At 41.5% G+C, this 18,711-nt stretch overlaps 1 protein-coding gene across 4 annotated transcripts in view; it reads left to right on the forward strand.

Annotated features, from left to right (window-relative positions):
- Positions 1-18,711, forward strand: part of msi1b (musashi RNA binding protein 1b) — a 31,625-nt gene that overhangs the window by 4,983 nt on the left and 7,931 nt on the right. For 3 of the 4 annotated variants that reach the window (XM_088077087.1, XM_088077088.1, XM_088077086.1), the window contains exons 2-10: positions 2,125-2,450; positions 2,747-2,787; positions 3,318-3,399; positions 3,556-3,640; positions 10,925-10,966; positions 13,498-13,590; positions 16,968-17,016; positions 17,506-17,588; positions 17,678-17,795. In XM_088077087.1, coding sequence (XP_087933213.1) covers positions 2,392-2,450; positions 2,747-2,787; positions 3,318-3,399; positions 3,556-3,640; positions 10,925-10,966; positions 13,498-13,590; positions 16,968-17,016; positions 17,506-17,588; positions 17,678-17,795 — 652 coding nt within the window. In that variant the 5' untranslated portion in view covers positions 2,125-2,391. Of the gene's footprint in view, positions 1-2,124; positions 2,451-2,746; positions 2,788-3,317; positions 3,400-3,555; positions 3,641-8,545; positions 9,352-10,924; positions 10,967-13,497; positions 13,591-16,967; positions 17,017-17,505; positions 17,589-17,677; positions 17,796-18,711 lie in introns of those variants that run through there. The other variant, XM_088077089.1, reaches the window with a different exon arrangement.

Raw genomic sequence — 18,711 nt, forward strand, 5'->3', positions numbered from 1 at the left:
CTGTTATACCACATCGTATAAGCTGGTTTGCAGTATGGCAGTGTGTATTAAGACAGACACATTGTTGCTAATGATATCCACAGCGAAAAAATCACTCACTTAAAATGACTTAACAAGTAGCACATTGGTGAATTGGAAAGGTTTGTGAAGATATTAGCTTAGTTGTTAGCCAGTGGTAACAGAGGGATAAAAGAAATACAACAAAGTTTCATTCAAGCACATCAGACACACTATAAGAGCCCGTTTATTAAAGGAGTGGTATGAATCCCTATTAGAGAAACATCGGCATCATACTGACTTATTATTTTGGCCAACTGCTGGATTTTAGATCTGTGAAAGTCTGCTAACTGGCTGATTGTCAGTAGCTGTGATACTGATTCACTTTGTGGCTTGATTAAATGTTTCATGAACACTGTTTAGGACAACCCACCATTTATAGAGCCCCCCTGGACCCCCCTTTAACCTTATTTAATTAATGGTGAGCATAATTTTCAGATAACAAAAATAAAAGTTACATTTGTGGTATGTCATAAAGTGTCAAAGATTTTTGCACGACTTTTTCCTTTGAAGCACTTCTCAAAACAAAACAGATGAAATCACATTTGCAGATTGGTTCTTGCAACTGTAAATTGTGCCTGTTCACACTTTATCTCAACCAGGATGGAAAATGCATCAAGTTGATTAAAATCAGCCAAAATGTGACAGGAAGTTCTGAGATTCTGCGTCATAATAAAGGCGTAATGTTTGGCTCTGTACAGAGAGTGAAGTTGAAAGCTCAGATTAACAGAATCAGCTTCATAGTACTTGTGGTTATGATTTTCTTATTTTTTTTGGTCAGTTTACATGATCTTAACTGACATCTTGTAGACGTTTTGCACATGTATTGTTTTCTTTCAATTCAGTCATGGAAAGCTCATAATAACATATAATTATGAATCGACTTTTACTATTGCAAAAGATTACTTTTTAAATCACATTTCATTTTTCTCTTTTTTTTTCTTTTTATATGCATGCATTCAAGCTCACGCAATCTATCTGCTTGTATGGATGTCAGTTCTCATGAATAGTTGTAATAAGAATGCACATTTTCCCCACATATCTCCATAAAGACTTAGACGTACTACCCCAAGGCCATAGCAATGGCTTCAACATTTGGGGACCAAATCTGCTGGGGCTCACCCATCCAAAAAAAAAGCAAAAACTTTAGAAAATTATTTCCCATAATATTAAATCATTTATAACACCAACAAGCAGGTAAAGCTAAACATTAGACTATACAAATATGCAATAAATGAAAGTTACTACTGTCTAAATAAAATAGGCCTTCATATGCAGCAATAAATGTGTCACACTTTAACACTCATATTAGCGATTAGCCTACCATATAGGGTTCTGCTTTGTTTAATACATTTTGAACATAATGGATTGATCATATTTTAATAATGCATATTATAATTACTGCTTTGTACTACTCAATGCTCCTAATGAAATCCCATAATCTTTTTTATCTTTGCACTGCTTGTCTGCACTTTTGCTATTTTAATTAATACTTTATTTATAGAGATTTTTCAAGTTATCAGACAAGACATCAACATAACATATAATCTTAAAGGACAAATATGAGCAGAAATGGAAAAAGACATGGAAGGAGAAAAAAAGAAGAAATTATAAAGTCACAAAACAAAACAACACATGTGCATCATAGTGCATTTTAGCACATATATCAGACAGACCACTTACGGAGGTATGAATTCAAAGTTCCAGGCCAGGCTGATTATTCAACTTTTGCTATTTGTAATGGTGATTTTTGTTTTAGATTTTTTTTTTTTTAAATCATTCAGCAATTGATTTTACCTTTCATATTGTCCAGACATCAGACCCCCAAGGCCTAACCATCCCTTAACCTCTGATCTCAAGATAAGACCCATATAAACAGAGCATAATACACCTCAATATCTTAACTCTTTACTCTGTTATCATAAATCTGTATCCTTTATAATATTTTGTATTCTATTACTCTGTAAAGCACTTTAAATTGCCCTGTTGTATGAACTGTGTTGCATAAATACAGCTTCCTTACCTTGCCATATGGTCATTGTCGCTTCTGTCGTTTTATTTTGAAAGGCTGCGGCGGAAGCGGTGTGGTTGGTAGTTGTAGTCTTGCCGCCGGAGCCGCGTGCCTCGGTGGTGGGAGGATGAGAGAGAGACAGCAGCGGGACTGAGTGACTGGAGGAGGAGGTGGAGTCTGTCCCAGCCTGCATCTGGCCCGCTCCCCTCTCTGTCACCCCGGGCCAAACCCGCCCAGCTCCTCTCACTCACTCTCCGCCTGTTGTCCCGCACGGCTCGGCTCGGACACACGCAGACACTCAAAACACACCGCGAGGACACGGAATGGAGACGGAAGGGAGCCAGACCAGCCTGTCCACCACGGACTCCCCTCACGACCCCTGGTAACGAAAAAACAAACTTTTTAAAGAAAACTCTGTTTGCTCGCACACCTCCGACACAAACCGGGTATTCTGCGAGAGGACTCTGCAGCCACACACACACACACACTCACACACACACACACACACACATTAAATCAGAGATGATACACTCTCAGATTCTGCCTTTACCTCCTGAAATACACTTTTAAAACCTCAATAACAACTCTCACTGCGAAACCCATTAATATGACACTCATTGAATCCTCCCTTGGTGAAAATGTAAATATAACATATTTTCTCTCTTTTTTTCCCCACAGCAAAATGTTCATAGGTGGACTCAGCTGGCAAACAACACAAGGTAAATCTTTTTCCACCACTACTAGCTCTCCCAAAATGCCACTATGTCTGCAAAACTGCTGGCATGAATTAGATATAACTAATAGAAACTTATTTGAAAAGCTGTATTTTTTAATATTCCTGTTTGTTTACATTGAATTTGTTTATTTGTTTTCTTCCTTTTTTTTTTTTTTTTTTAGTTTTGAGTATGACTCCTGCTCCAGAATGAATGCACCCATTCAGAACTAACATAGAATGAAAGAGTGATTCTTATTGAAGGGGTGAAATCAGATTTTTCATTTTGTTTCAAGATGAGAACATTTAGTTGGAATTATTATGCACTTTTAAGTTTTTTTGAGTTGCTCTGACAGGAGATTGTATGTTTGACAGATTTGATTGAAAAATGTATGACATTTGGTGAGGGAAATCTCAGCAGAGTGACTCTGTGGCCAAAGCCCTTGCTGAATTTTCATAAAAAAAAGTTGTCATTTCCTGTTAACCTCTTGTTAAACAAATTGACGTGTCTTCTCTCCGCCTTGTTCCGTTTCCCAGAGGGTTTGAAGGAGTACTTCTGCAAGTACGGCGAGGTGAAGGAGTGTATGGTGATGCGAGATCCGGTTACTAAGCGCTCGAGGTGAGGGAGCTGTGAGGCCGGCTTCTCCGCCGAAGCTGAAAGTTTATCTGACCTCCGTGATTCCTCGCTGCTCATGAAGTATCATTACATGTCAACATCAGTTTCTGTGTCATTAATACCTTCTCTCACCCTCCTCCCTCCCTGGTGTGTCTGCAGAGGGTTTGGATTCGTCACCTTTGTTGATCAGGCCGGCGTGGATAAAGTTTTGGCCCAAACCAGGCACGAGCTGGACTCAAAAACAGTGAGTTCTCTGTATTTGCTTCCCACCGCCGGCTAATCCCATTGCTCAGTGTTTGATTAGTGGATTTTCCAATAATCCGCTAGAGAGGTGTATCATTGCTACATTTTAGTATGTTTACTGAGGTTCCACTATGTTGATGTTTTTGTCAAATCTGTGTCCGCCGCCACACCTCCTATGTGAGCACTTTGCATGATGAAGTCAGTAGTGAACAGCAGAGACACATGGGAGAATGTGCTCTCTCTTCGCTCTTCAGCCAAGAAAATGTTACCCAGTGTCAATTTCCATAGAAACAAGGGGAACCGGACAGGGTTGCTCTCACTGCCAGTCTTTGATTTGGTCTCTAGGAAGAGTGTAACAAAACTTTCCCTCTGCTTTTTTTCCTGTCCCAAGGGGTAGAAATGACCCTAAAAAGTTTATGAATGGAAGCAACAAATGCAACCTGAAACCATCATGTTGTGAAAGCAGCAGCTCCTCACAGCTTCCTGTTGAGGAAGAATAAAACTGTGACGATGAAGCCCTTTCACCTATGTGAATTGTAACTTAAAATGCATTAATCGCCTGTGTTGCAGTGTGTGTGATTGTGTGTGTGTGTGTGTGTGTGTGTGTCTTTTTGTCAGTAATGAATGTGGGCCGGTCTGGGAACAATGTGGCCCGTTGGTCACCATAGGGACCACTGCCCCCGCCTCTCTCCTCTGTGGGAGTGGTGATGGCTGCTGGTTAGTCACTGTATTGAAATGAGGGGAGGCTGTTTCTTCTTTCCCCTTTTGTGCTCTGAGCGATGCACCTTCTCAAGTCTTCGGAGGATAAGTGGAGGTGCTGAGGAAGGAAATGGAGAGTGGGAAGAAAAACAGGTTGTTACAAGGAAATGAGACATTTTTGTTATTATGAATCAAGAATGAGGGAGGGTGGAAATTGTTTGTTTAGTAGGAGTAGGAGGAATAACCAGAGGCCCCACGATACGATATTATCGCGATACGATATTATCACGATACGATATTATCACGATACGATATTATCATGATACTTACGTCAGGAAACAATATTATTGCGATTTTAATTCTTTCGCAGTATATAGTGCAATTTATTGCCTTTTTTCAACTGCAAGTTATGTCCCCAAAAGAAAAAAAAATCTATATTGGTTTTATCCGTTAAGATAATGTTTATAGATAAGGTTTCTGACTTCAATCATTTTTATTGCAGCAAAATGTGTCTTGTGACTGATTTAGTAGGCTATTGCATTTGACATATTTATATACATATATATTTAAAACAAAATAAATGGATACTGGTGGTCCATGTATCGATACAATATTGCCACATAAAATATTGCGATACTATACTGTATCGATTTTTTTTTCCGCCACCCCTATATGTTTGCAGTAGAAGGTTGCAAGAAAATGAGACATTTTTGTTACTATGAATCCAAAATTAGGGACGGTGGAAGTTGTTCAAAAGTCAGGGTGGGAATAACCAGAGGCCCCACGCTAAGATATCTTTACAATACCTCGTGAGACAAAACTTTTGTGATTTGCTGAGTATCACAATAACATGTATTGTGATCTGTTGCAATTTATTACCTTTTTTTCAGCTGCAAATTAAATGTTCAGTTTTTTTAAAAATATTGCGATACTCTTCTGCATCGATTTTTTTCCCCTCACCGCTGTTTGGTATAAAATGTATTTGTGTTTTTTTTTCCCTACTGCTGTGGTGTCACTTTCAGGCACAACGGCTATTACAAGTAGCGGCATCATGGTTGGACGCCGCTAACTCGCCATGGGGTTTGTTTCCATAGTGACCCCCCCCCCTTTTCCCATCCACAGCTGAAGAATGGCTCTGTCACAAAAGAAAAAAAGGAAGATAACAATGCACATCATTTACAATCATTTCTTGGATACCAGAAATCAAGACAGTCACAGATACTTGAGGTCATGATGCTGAGAGTTTATCCTCATGTCGCCTCTCCTGATATCACCAACTTATTATGTTCTCCAGAGATGATTCCTTTTTTAAAACTTCCTTTTGAAACTTGTGCATGTGTTAACTCGGCGCAGCCTTGTGGGCCGTAGCAGGTCCCTTGTGGCTGGCGATTGGGTGTGTCGGTGGCGTTCGGTGGGGGCTGTGGCAGCCTCAGAAAGTGTGTGTTTGGCGTGGAGAGGGCTCAGCGATCAGCCACAGGGGTTGGATGGTGAGTAGAGTAGGCCTTTTTAGACCGCTCACCCTGCCCCCCTCTCCCTCTCTCTCATGCTAACAGGTTATCCTGTTAGAGAGGGGAGAGAAAAGTTCTCCAGTGGCAACAGAAAGAATGTGCCATGCTGTGACGGACTGAACCGCTCCGGCGCTGGAATTAACAGAGCTTTGCACAGCCCAGAGGCTAAAGAGCAAATACAGTGCTTGCAGAGGAATTTATTGGTACTTATTGTGTTGAAGGACAGATGCGGCCCGGTTCTGACCAATGCAGGAAGGCAGGTTTTACTGTGATTTATGTAACTGCTGCTCGGTTAGTTGCCCCTTTGGGTGCCCTCCTGGCTTCCTGCTATCTGTAAAGTTAGTGACGGCCGATGCAAACTGCACCTTTGTGGGACAAAGTTTCCATTCAATTGCAGCTCCAAGTTGCAGAGCAGAGAGTTTTACAACAAACTCTTTGCAGAGTTGCATCAGGCATGTTTGTGGCCCCCGTTAACCATTTCCATGCTGACCTGAGTGGAAAGAAAGCAGAGTGGGGGGAGGCAGGATAACCGCGTCTGTGATTAGTATGGCTCTCCTGACTAATAGGATTGGAGTCAACAAGCTTGAGTTGTTCCACCAAGATGTTGAGTGCTGCCCAGTCGGCACGTTGCGATAAGTGCGTTCCCAGCTCAGGCTGTGACAGGCAGCGAGCTCGGCCAACTGTTGCATAGCTGGGATGTAGTTGGTCAAAGGGGATTGCCCTGATTTCATAAACCTCTCTTGGAATTACGTTCAGCTTCTTCTGCGTTACCTCGCTGTGAGTGCAGAGAGGTTAGGCCTCTAAACAACGCCTCTGACACCTCAAAGTGACTTTACATGTCTTTATTTAGAACAAAGTGAAAGACCCCCTCCAGACATGTTTCATGATGTGTAAAAACACTGCTTGGATTAATAATTTGTCAGTGTTTTTTTTTTTTTTTTCACAAAAAAAGTTCAATTACCATCTTAAAAATTCTCAGAATTAACGGTATTTCTTCTCCCTCATTGAAAAATCTGTATTTTTTGTTTCACAAGTTGAACGGCTGGACAGAAGATGTCTCTTACTTTACTAAAATAAGTCCATTCTCAGTTGTTGTGCACCTGAATTTTTAAGTTATCAAATAACTTGTGTAAGTTGCATACTGGGCCATGATTGGCTGTCAGACTAGTTGTGATGTCACTAATCATGCTTGTATGTAAATGTCTTAAACTCAGATTTTACTGAGGTACAAAAGAGACGCCTCCCTCAGATGACTTTGGCCCTGTTTACACCTGGCACTAACATGCGTATTGGATGATCCCACTGCATGTGGACAGCTCAAGTTTGTCATTTTGAACCTGGCGTAAAAATGCGTCTCCATGTGCATCTTGAGCGACCACTTGTGATTGGATTTCACTCCCCTGCTAACATGTAATAGACCACGTACAAGAATCCTGTTTGCAAACAAATGCTGTTATTTTTCACCGACAGAAGGCAGCAATGCACTTCTCATGACTAGTCCTCTGGAAATCAGAGGTTTGGACAGGTGTAACTTGACTTGACAAAATAAATAAATAAAAGAAAGTCAACTGGACTTGAACTATTACTTGACTGACTCGTGACTTCACTTAGATTTTAGCCTTTTGACTCGAAAATATTAATACCTCCCCCTAAGCTTTTGTCTTGAATAAGTTCATTGCCCTACATTTGTATCAGTTATTGTCGATGCTGTTCATTCCCAGAGAGCTGACACTTATTCTCCAGATTCACTTTGTTTGAACCAGTATGACAACATCCAGTCAAGCTGCAGAAAATATCAGGAAACTAACATTACATTACTAAGCATTAGTCCAGAAAAAAAGTTATACTAAAGATAATTTCATTGATGTAGCAAAACTACACAGTGGTCAACAAAAAACGAATTACATTATTCGAAATGTGAGTTCAAAATGACAGGAGACACAACAAAACATTTGTTTGACATACGTGACGCGGCAGTTTTCTACCCCAAAGTTATTGAAATTAAAAAAGTTCCGATTGTGATTTGGTCGATATCATGGACTGTATAAATGATATTGGTCCATTAGCAGCTATATGAAAGGGGTTATATTGCCGCCTACCGTGGTGGAGTCGGACAGTCAATAATTGGATTCCCCCCGGTGCTTGTATACTGGGACAAGGACAGTTGTCTAATTAAATGGCCTAATCGAGCTATAACCGTATCTCCACTAAACTGTGCATGTAAACGCACTGATTGAGGAGGCTTTGGTAGCATTCACACCTGTACTAAGAGCTGTCCGCTTGTGGTCCAACCACCAGGACACATGTTAGTACCAGGTGTAAACAGGGCCTGAGAAAACCACCTTATAGTGTCAAACTCCGCACAGTGAAGCTCAAACATCCTGGTGAAGTAACAATAAGAACAATATATTTTGGGGGCGTAGGGGGACTTTTTTTTTTTTTATACATTTCTTGGCTTTGCTATGATCAACATTTTTTTCCCCCTCGCGAAACAAACCTATTTCATGAATACAGCCACTTTTGTGTGTTTAATGTCCACAATTTCCTCCCCACGGATGTGCTGTGTGCTGCCATGTGTTTGATTTTGTTTGTTTGTGTGTGTGTGTGTCTGTTTGTTTTTGAATGTGCACAGGAGTGTTGGACATCAGGAGGGTTGGTGACCGGAGGTGACTATCAGAGTAGTCTAGCCACCATAGAAACTAAACAGTAGACTCTGCATCTGATCCTCCAGTCTTAGCCTATAGTCTTCTCACTCTGCTCTCTAGAAACAAAAGAACAGAAAAGAAGAAGAAGAGACTTGCGGTGAACTTTTATTCAAGTAGAAACAACACTGTTATCCTTACTCTGGTAAACGCATGTGGTTTACCATAGAGGCTCTAGCTCTCTACTGTAGTTCAACTCTACCCTCTCATGGTTACGGACTAATCTTAGCGCTGTACTGTCTCACCATCTGTTAGTGTAACAGCAGTACAGTGTGGCGTAGTCTAGTTGTTCTCTAGCTCTATTAGACCAGTATAGACTAATATAGAGGTCTCAAATTCCAATTTTACAGCCTGTCTATGATTGCATCCTCATGGCATGGTGTGGTTCTCTCTCCAATCTTAACCTTGGTGACATTCAGTGGGCTCGGCCACATCATGCATCAATTTCTGTTTTCTTTTTTTGTAGTTGTAGTGTTAAGATTAATGTCAAAATATGCTAAAAAAAAAAAAAGGGCTTAAAAGCTGGTGCTTTTTCCCGGGTGTAAGTGTAAGGAACTGCAGGGCAGAGGACGATCCAGATCACCTAAAAGGGTGCAGGAGGATGAATGCTCCCTGTTGTTGTCATCACTTCCAGTCAAAAGGCAAAAACAAACAAACACAAACAGACAAAATTGCTGTCAGTGTGGGTTTTACTTGTGATTGACAGCTCCCTCTCCTCTGTCCCGTCCTCCTCCTCTCCTTCCTCGGTCCCCTCACTCTCTTTCGGACACGCTTGTCCTCACTCGCGGGCTCTCCTCGCTGAGGTGAGGCGCATTTGTGATTGTAGTGCCCGTGCGAGATTCCAGGAGATCACATGTCACACGGTAGTGACGAGAGAGAGAGGCAGGGGTTCACTAGATATTCCCAGGCATTCCACCTGAGCGCACACACACAAACACACACACACACACATACACACACACACACACATTTACATGTGCCATTACATCAAATGTATGTGTTCTTACATCATTCACATACTGTAATATAAACAAAAGCAAGCTTACATTAAAAAAAACTTGGGATAAAAGCACTTTCACATAGATGCACAAACACACTGAGGGTTGTATCCTTGTTTTTATCCCAATATAAATATGTGTTATCATATTTCAGTGTTAACATCACACAACAGATGTAGAGTATGGTCTATGAAGATATGATATTTTAAAGGTGTGCTTCACACTAATGAATACGATTTTCTCACTTATACCAAGAGGAACAACCCAAGGTAGTTTTTGTTTTTCATTCCCAGGTTTTGAGTATCTATCTTTGAGATTTAAAAATAAGAAAGAAATTCAACAGTGCATTTTCCAGAAACATTGTTAAAGTTATTATGGATAAATCCCAGACTGCACAGTTTTTATTTGAGCTCCTTTTTTTACCAAAATAACAGTTCCTATGAAGTCTGTCAACAGGGTTTTTTGTAGATAAATCAGAGTAACAGCGTAGTGGCAGATCTTCCTAGAAGCGCCACCTGTACATTGATAGAGCACTAATGAATATGGTGAAGTGGAGTGTATGAGCAGAGTATTAGGGTAAGAGAAAATGAAAAGGCAAATCCAAAGGATACAATACAAAAAAAGAATAACTTGATATTAGCAAATTTGCACATAGGGTATTCATTTATTGTTTGATATTTATTTTAGTTATTTGTTTATAATATATATATAAGTTTATTTGTTTATTTATGTCAGTGACTGTTACAGTGACATTGTTTCTGGAAAGCGATGCTGCATTTTTTAATTTATTATAAATTGCTGATCTCTCAGAATCTGAATGACAAAAGCAAAACTATCAGCAACTCCAAGTAAGCTGCTTTTTTTTTAAAAAAAAAGTAATTTCTGAGAAGTGGCCATTCAGTGGAAATAATTCAAGTTTACTATCCCCTACTGGATGTCCAATTTATACTTTTTTTCTTTCATCTACAGCTACATCGCTGTCAGAGCGCGCACACACACAACTACTAATAATACTGTCCAAAGCACGTTACAACTACAAAATCTGAGGATCATGTTTTGATCTCAGCCTGTGTTGATTTGAGGACACATTTTGTACTTGATGTCATCCAGATTGTCCTTCACTGTTATAAATGTTCCAAATGATCCACTTTAAAACAAACAGGTGTCTTTGACATCACTGCTTTGATGTAGGACTGCTGAACGGGTTTCTAGGCCAAAGAGGAGGATGACATGGATATATTACACGTTCACTGATGAGCCATTAAAGATGAGGATGTGATGTCAGAGTAATGCTAAGGGAAGGCGACAGGTTGCTGGTTCATCTGTATCACGGCAGAGCACTAACCAGCCCTCTCTTTTTCTGTACTCTCTCCTGCAGATCGACCCAAAGGTTGCATTCCCTCGCAGAGCTCAGCCTAAGGTGAGTCAAAGCGTCTCCTTGTGTTAGTTGTGCGTGCATTGTTTGCTGTGTGTGTCGAGCGTTTCAGTCTCTTATAATACCTTGTAATCTGATGAACACGAGCAGCGCTGACATCACTGAGCTGTTACGTGACCGCGCGCTAACAAAAACCTTCACATCTTTAGAGACACTCATTATTGTTAAACCCACCCAAACGTCCGTATTGTGTTTCAAGTACGCTGTGTCGTGATCTTTGCCGGTTTGTCTCTTCCGTTAACAACAACACAGTGTCAAACTGAAAGGATAGTTTAGTGAGGCAAACTGCATGAAGGGATACTGGCCTCGTAACATTTACCTTAACACAACACATTTGCAAAAAATACGGCTGCGTCATAGGTTGATAGGTTGCTGCATCGGCTATGGCAAAAAGTGCCACGTGTGAAGTGTTGACAAGGATGGAATAATAACATTTACAGCACATAAAAGAGTGACGTGAATCACTGAAATTGCTCAATGTAATATTGATGGATAGTTTCGTCCCATGATGTAATGTACAATGGAAACGAACGAGTGAATCACTGCTGGATGAAAGAAGAGGTTGCCCTTGCAGACAGCGCAGAAAACGAATAAATTGAGTAAAACGAACTTGCAAAGAAAATTTAATTTGAAAATGTTTAGTAATGTAATGTCGCTGTGTATTCACAGCTTGTAATAAACCCTGTTAGTATAAAACAGATATTTTTTTTTGTATGCATACTGACCAAAATTTGCATCATATTGTATATGGTATGATAATAATCTCAGATGCACCGCCAGTATAAATGGGTGTAAATTTAGCTGACTACCTATTTCCTAATGTTTGATTCATTGCTAAATTCCAACAAAATTGCATCCACCTATAATCAACACACACACACATAACATGTAAAAGTGTTATAACACCACTTTTATTGCGATTTCATGAAAATTGCGCTGTTAGATTCTGCTTGGCTCCCCCTTTGTGTTACTAAAGAGCTAATTTTGCTATGAATGAAAGCAGAAGTGACGCAAAATCCCAGAGTAAGTACATGGGCCAAATGTTTGCTGCACCCAGGATTTACTTTGTGTCCAAGCGCTTTTTGCTGAAAGACCCCGTATGTGCTGTATGTCAGCCACATCACACACCTAACATATATAGATAACATTAAGGAATTTGTTTTGTTGCTTTTTTTGGGTTTCATAGGGGCGTTTAACCATCACTGAAGTGAAAGTCTTAAATTATGGCCCCTGTCAACCCAACTTTGAATAAAACAAAACTAAATAAAAAATGTAAAATGGCCCTTAAAGAGTATAGAACTCTGTCACGCCCAATAGTCCACAGCCACATCTTATTTTGTTTTTACATTTTTGGTGGCGTTATAATTATACTGGTTCTCTCATGAAACCAGTGTCCCCGAGTGCTTCATAATGACTGTTTTTTGTATGAAGTTTTTAGCACATGTGTAGCAACCCCGGAGGATTACTGTGCCCGTGAATGTGGATTGTGATATGTAGTCGTGTTGAGTATTTCTGCAGTCGGCTTTGTTTGTCACAACTGAACATTACTATCATCTACTAGATACATGGCATTTATTCTGCTATTGCTAAATGTGAAAAACAAAAGTGAAAAATTAATTACTTTATCAGCCCTGTGATTTGGATAGGCTCCAAGATATAATGGGCTCTTCCCTACCACCACATTTCATGAAAATCATAACTTTTATGTTTTCTGTAATCCTGCTGACAAACAAACAAACCAAAAACAGAACCTCCTTAGCGGAGGTAAATATAATCATGAACGTGTGTCTACATTTAACAGTTGCTCAGTGAAAAGTTTTAACATTATTTTCTCCTTTTGGTAAGAAAACACACATGAAGCACACTTTACAGAGAAATAAATACCATACTGTAAAAACTATTTTAGTTAATTGCTCAAAACAGTACACTTGTTAATGTTTTTACCTACCTCAAAGTATTTTTTAAGAGCAATTCCTTCAAATACTTGTTATAGTTCTTTGTCTCCACACCTCTGAATTGATGGCTACATCTTCACTAACTTTAAAAAAATGTACATAATTCCATTTTCTCTTGCGTCAAGTATCGAACATTTACAAATACAATATGTTTTTATTGTCCTTTTACAAGTTTGGTTCCACCTAAGGAAAGTGGAGTTTTCTGCTGTTTCTCATCTCAAAGAGCTTTTAACGCGAGAATAAAGACTATTGTATTTGGGATTTTAGAGACAGTGGTAAGAAAAGTGTTTTTTGTGTAGTAACAATTACAGCAAAAATAACATGTTACAGAGTAGTGCACATTTAGACACATGTGACACTAAAAAAACACATTTATTTTAAAGTATTGGATGTAATTGTAAACAAGTAACTTTTAGGGTAAAAATACAAATTTTAAGCCGTAGCATTTTAAACTGCTATCCTTATGTCATGTGTGTATGTCCTTTTAATTAAAATGTACAAGATGACAACAGACAGTCAGTAGAAAAAATGTGTTTATCCGTGCCTTTCCTCCTCTTACAGCTGGTGACTCGAACCAAGAAGATCTTTGTGGGAGGACTGTCAGTGAACACAACCATCGAGGACGTGAAACAGTATTTCGACCAATTTGGGAAGGTGCGTGATGTCTAAGGGAGTGTTAAAGTGGTTTGGATGTCTCTCTTTGGTGGTAATTTTAGACGGAGCATCAGCAATATCGCTCCAAATGGAAATTAGGAATACTTTTGTCAGTTATAACGGCTTCACATAAGTTTGTGGTTGTTGGCATTAGTGCAGAAACAAATCAACAGCTTAGGAACATGAACTGTAGTACCACGTCCCACCAGCTCAGTCGAGTCTGATTCACCGAAAATTTCTCTGAGAAAAACTTCACTTGGAGTCGAGCGACCGCCTTGAAGCGAAGGGGTTACTGCGAGGAGGAGGAGGAGGGCGAGAAAACGCTTGGAGAGGGCAGGAAGGGAAAAATAACGAGGCTGAGAGGCTCCAGGAGCAGCAGGCGAAGTTAGGGGGACTTGAAGAGGGAGCAGAGGAGGGGAGGGAGAGGAGGGGGAGAAAAGTTTTGTAGTGAGTGTGTGGTGATGGTGAGGAAGGAGGAGGGATTATCAGAATCTGAATTAATCTGATGTAACAGCTGCTCCTACCCACAACCCCCTCCCGGCCCGTTACCGTGGTGACCTGGCTTGCCCATTGTCCCCAAGTAATTCTGCGGGTAAGGGGGTTTTGTTCTGAAGGAGGAGGGATGAGGTGGTGTTTGGGGGTGTTAGCATGAGAGTGTGTGAGTGTGTGTTGGGTGGGGGTCAACTCGGGAGTTTGATGACAATAAATGCAAGTCGACCAACGCTCAAAAACCCGCAAACTTACCGATTAGTTTTCATTTTTTTTCACGGATTTGTTTGTGTTTTTCTTTAATATTTCTTTATAGAGTTTTGTCCAAGTTGTTATATCGTGCGGACTGTGACAGACATGAGGCAGAGAATAGATGGTGGGCTGACAAAGGCTCCGACAAGAGAGGGAGGGCCTGATTGAGAGAGGTTTGCGGAGGCGGAGGAGAGGGAACTGGGGCAAAGATGGGGTTTGGGGGGAGTTTACGGGGGCCATTATGCCTCTGTACAAAGCTAGACAAATATTTTGTTAGTTTGTCCAGAAGTTATCTGCATACTGGAAGTTTCTCACTCCTGCATTTCTTCTAATGTGAAACTGACCATCGATGATTTGTGATTTAAGTGCCACATGAGGTTTGGTTAATCTTGTGCAAAACAAATTAGACAAAACAAATAAAAAAAAGAAACATTTCTTTAGGTAAGTAAGTAAAGTTTTTTCATTTAGCACCTGTCACAGATAAAAAAAAATCACAAAGAGCTTTTTGTTAAAACAGATAACAGCAATTTAAAATGCAAAATCAAAGAGTGGTGACAATCAGCGCAGAGCTGACAAAGTTAAATCATCGCAACAACAGACTCGATGTGGGCAGAGACACACACACATATACAAACAAGGCATAAAACAAAGAGATATATAATAATATGGATAATACATTCTAACAAAAAGCCAGTCTGAAAAAAAAGGTTTTCAGCTGCTTTTAGCGAATCACAGGTGGACAATCTGCACCTCAAGCCTGCGAAACTTTTCAAAGTCAAACATGCGACAGCTCCGTTTTTCACGTTTCCGACCTCATGGCACTTTATTTCCAGTGCCAAAGGCTTGGCCTTCAGTTTCCCCCATGCTCCCTCCTCAATCATAACGTCTAGATGAATTTTGCCGAGAGAGATATCGAGGGATGGACGGTGAAATGTAGGCTCCAGCCATCCATGGAAGTTCCTGATTAGACTGCCTCACTGGACCTTTTGTGTCCCGTCCTGGTGAGGACAAAGGAGCGCGGAGAGGGATGGGCAGGGGATAACAGGGAAGATGAGAGGTGGAAAAAAAAAGGATAAGAGGGAATATTGTCCAGCGGTACGCCATTAGAAATGCCCAGTGTTTGAAATATCAAGCTATGATGTGCAATTGACTCGGGGCCCACGGGCGTTGCTGTGGTGTTTTGAGGGTTGGGATTGTATAGCTTCCTGTGTTTTTGTGAAGTTTAGTGGCGTGAATCAGTGCGCTCTTGGTGTTTTGCGGTGTTTCTCTCTCGCTGTGCAATTTATCGTTTCAAAAATGTGACAATCTCAGGAGCTCCTGCTGTCGGGGCCTCTTGGATCAACGTGTCAGCTAAATGGGAAAAAAAAATACAGCGTTGTTTACGCAGATAGAGAGGCGAACGTGGAGCAAATGTCAGGCTGGAAGGAAGCAGTGATTTGAGAAGCATCAGAGTAACAGGTCCTCTTTCACGCTGACACTCCACGCTCACCTTTGACCTTTCTGTAGGCAAACTGCCCTTAGGGGTCCACACGCACACACTCGCGCTGCGTGTGACTATGACAAATCATTCAGTGGACTATATCCAGTAAACTTATTATAGAGCGCAGATTAATTTACCAAATGTTTATCTGGACCTCTGTGTGCAGAGCCGAGTATTATCGTGTCAGCTTTTTACCAGAGAGGGGGAAAAAACAGCAAAAGAGTAGGTCAACTTTGACATAAGAAACTCGCTCCGTGTGTGTGTGTGTGTGTGTGTGTGTGTGTGTGTGTGTGTGTGTGTGTGTGCGTGTGTGTGTGTGTGTGTGTGGAACAGACACCTGTGTCTTTGCTCTATAAAGGGAGGCCGGGCCGGAGGGAGAGGTCAAAGGGAGAAGAGGAGGAGGAATTATGGCTGACTGTGCCAACAAACAAAGCCTCCAGGCCTCTTTGTTCTCCCTCTCCTTTTGTCTCTTCTTTCTCCTCCCTTTCCACTTTGACCCAATCTTTTTTTTCTTTCCCCTCTCTTACAGGACTCTCTGTGCTCTCTTTTCACCATATCTCCACCTGTCGCTATTCCTCTCGCTATCAACTCTCCCCTCTCATCAAGTCTCCACCTGCCCACAGGATTCACCTTTCTGCTTGTGACTGATTTTTTTTTGTGTGTGTGTGTGTGTGTGTCAGTGTTTCTCTCTCTCTTTTTCGGCCCTCTTTGTCTCACTGGCACTCTCCCACTATTCATAAAGCATATTTGATGTTGGCTCGAGCCCTTTTATATGGACTTTTTGTACAGTTGCCATGGGAATGTCAAACTTTGGAGGGGAGGAAGGCGGCGGATTATGGGCTCTCTGTGAGAAGGATTGTGACCGGGGCAGTTTAGCAGCAAATACGACTTCCATGCCACCCATTATGTCTGTTAGTCATACAGCAGCGGGCCTTGTTGTACAGTATTTCTTCATATTTCCCCGTCTTTGCCCCCTCGGCCTCCTCTTCGTAACCTGTCGCTCGTCTCGCCCTCCCTCTTTCTCCCCCCTCCTCTCTGTCCATCTGTTGCTGAGCCTCCCTGCAGAACTTGAGAAGGGCTGAGGTCAGGCAATATGCCGCGTGGCAAAGTGAGAGAGCGCCGCCTAAAAAACTCGTGTTGTTTGTCTCCCCCCCAGGTCGACGATGCCATGCTCATGTTCGACAAGACCACCAACAGACACAGAGGTGAGACGGAGTGACCCATCTCCCTGTCCCGTTCTCTCCCTACACCTCTCCTTCTCTTCGCTTCCTCCAGCCCTTCCAGGGTATCTATCGATCCCTCCTCCACCCCCCACGGGCCTCCTTCCTGTGGGCTGAGCTGGAGGAGACGAACGGGGCTAGTCTAATTAGCCAGTCCGTTAATCTGGATCAGGATAAAGCCTCCTTAAGCACCTCCTCCCCACCCTGGGACTGATCGATTATGACAGCCTACCAGCTTTGCCCGGGCCTTCTGGCCAGGAAGGGAGGGAAAAAAGGATGAGTGCAGAATAGCAGCATTGAGAGGGGAGGAGGGGGAGGGAGGGGGGGTGTGGAGGTGAGGGGGGGGCAAATGTGTTAAGCAGCTATTACAGCACTGATTACTGCAGACTATTAGCTGCACAGAAAGGCCTACTGTCTAAATCCACCACATTGTGTGAAATTGTCTTACTCATAAACTTGCCGCGTCGTCCGCAGGCTTCGGCTTCGTGACGTTTGAGAACGAGGATGTGGTGGAGAAAGTCTGCGAGATCCACTTCCACGAGATCAACAACAAAATGGTGAGCGGCTCGATTTACGAACAACACTCGTAGCATCACTGTGTTGTTTAAAAAAATAACTGACTGGTCTTTTTTTTGTGTGGAAACAGGTGGAGTGTAAGAAAGCCCAGCCCAAGGAGGTGATGTCCCCCACGGGCTCAGCCAGGGGGCGCTCTCGTGTCATGCCCTATGGAATGGACGCCTTCATGCTGGGCATTGGTATGCTAGGTAAGGTGGTATTGATCAGGACAGGAAGGATGTGGCTGCATGCATGAACACCACAATAAGTATTCCATCTTTAAGGCCGCAGATGTCTCAAAGGTCACATGGGGCCTCATGTGGAGAAAGCTGACCACTTCACTGGGCTGCTGCTTGACTCAGCTCACCACCAATGCAGCCTTGATTACCCAGAGTTCAGACTGCACAAGTGGTGACAAAAAAGATCTACTGCTTCGTAGAAACAATTATTAACACATTAATTTTAACATTAATTTTATATGCATTTTTTTTACCTGCAGTTTAAAATATTCAGACTTGGTGTTGTACATGAATGGCCCAATAGAGTCATTTAACGTGCAGATTGTAGAACAGCTGAAAGTTGAACTGATCCGTTTACTAATGAACGTTTGTAACACCCACCGACGTAATAACAGCCCAAAAACATAATAAACCACAAAGATAATACATTTCCCACAAATGTCAAATGTTATAGCAAAAACTAAACAGAGAGAGAGTGACAGAGAACGTGGAAGAGAGGGTAGACTGCTACTGCTATTATGCAAATGTATAACGTTTGTGGGATTATTATACTAAAAGCTGCAGATTTGTATTAGGCATGTGGTTAGTTACATTTGTGAGCTGTTATGATGTTGGCGGGTGCTAAAAACGTTGGCATCATCAACTCTTTTAACAGGCAACAGTGCTCATGCACTGGGTGTCTCCTGTCAATGTTTGTTTCCCGCTAAATCTGAACCAAACTTTTTTCTCTTATACGAAGGCGCTACGCATTTAAATTAAAGGAAATACTACTTGACGGGGGAACTGACTTTGACACAACTGTAAAATCTGGCAGTTCAGACCATGCAGCTACCACTACTGCTTTAGCCAGTTAATATGAATATTTGAAGTTGTGTTTTATGAAGAA

The sequence above is a fragment of the Plectropomus leopardus genome, chromosome 4, assembly GCF_026936395.1.
Source record: "Plectropomus leopardus strain MGB_pleo_1.0 chromosome 4, ASM2693639v1, whole genome shotgun sequence".
Taxonomy (NCBI): domain Eukaryota; kingdom Metazoa; phylum Chordata; class Actinopteri; order Perciformes; family Serranidae; genus Plectropomus; species Plectropomus leopardus.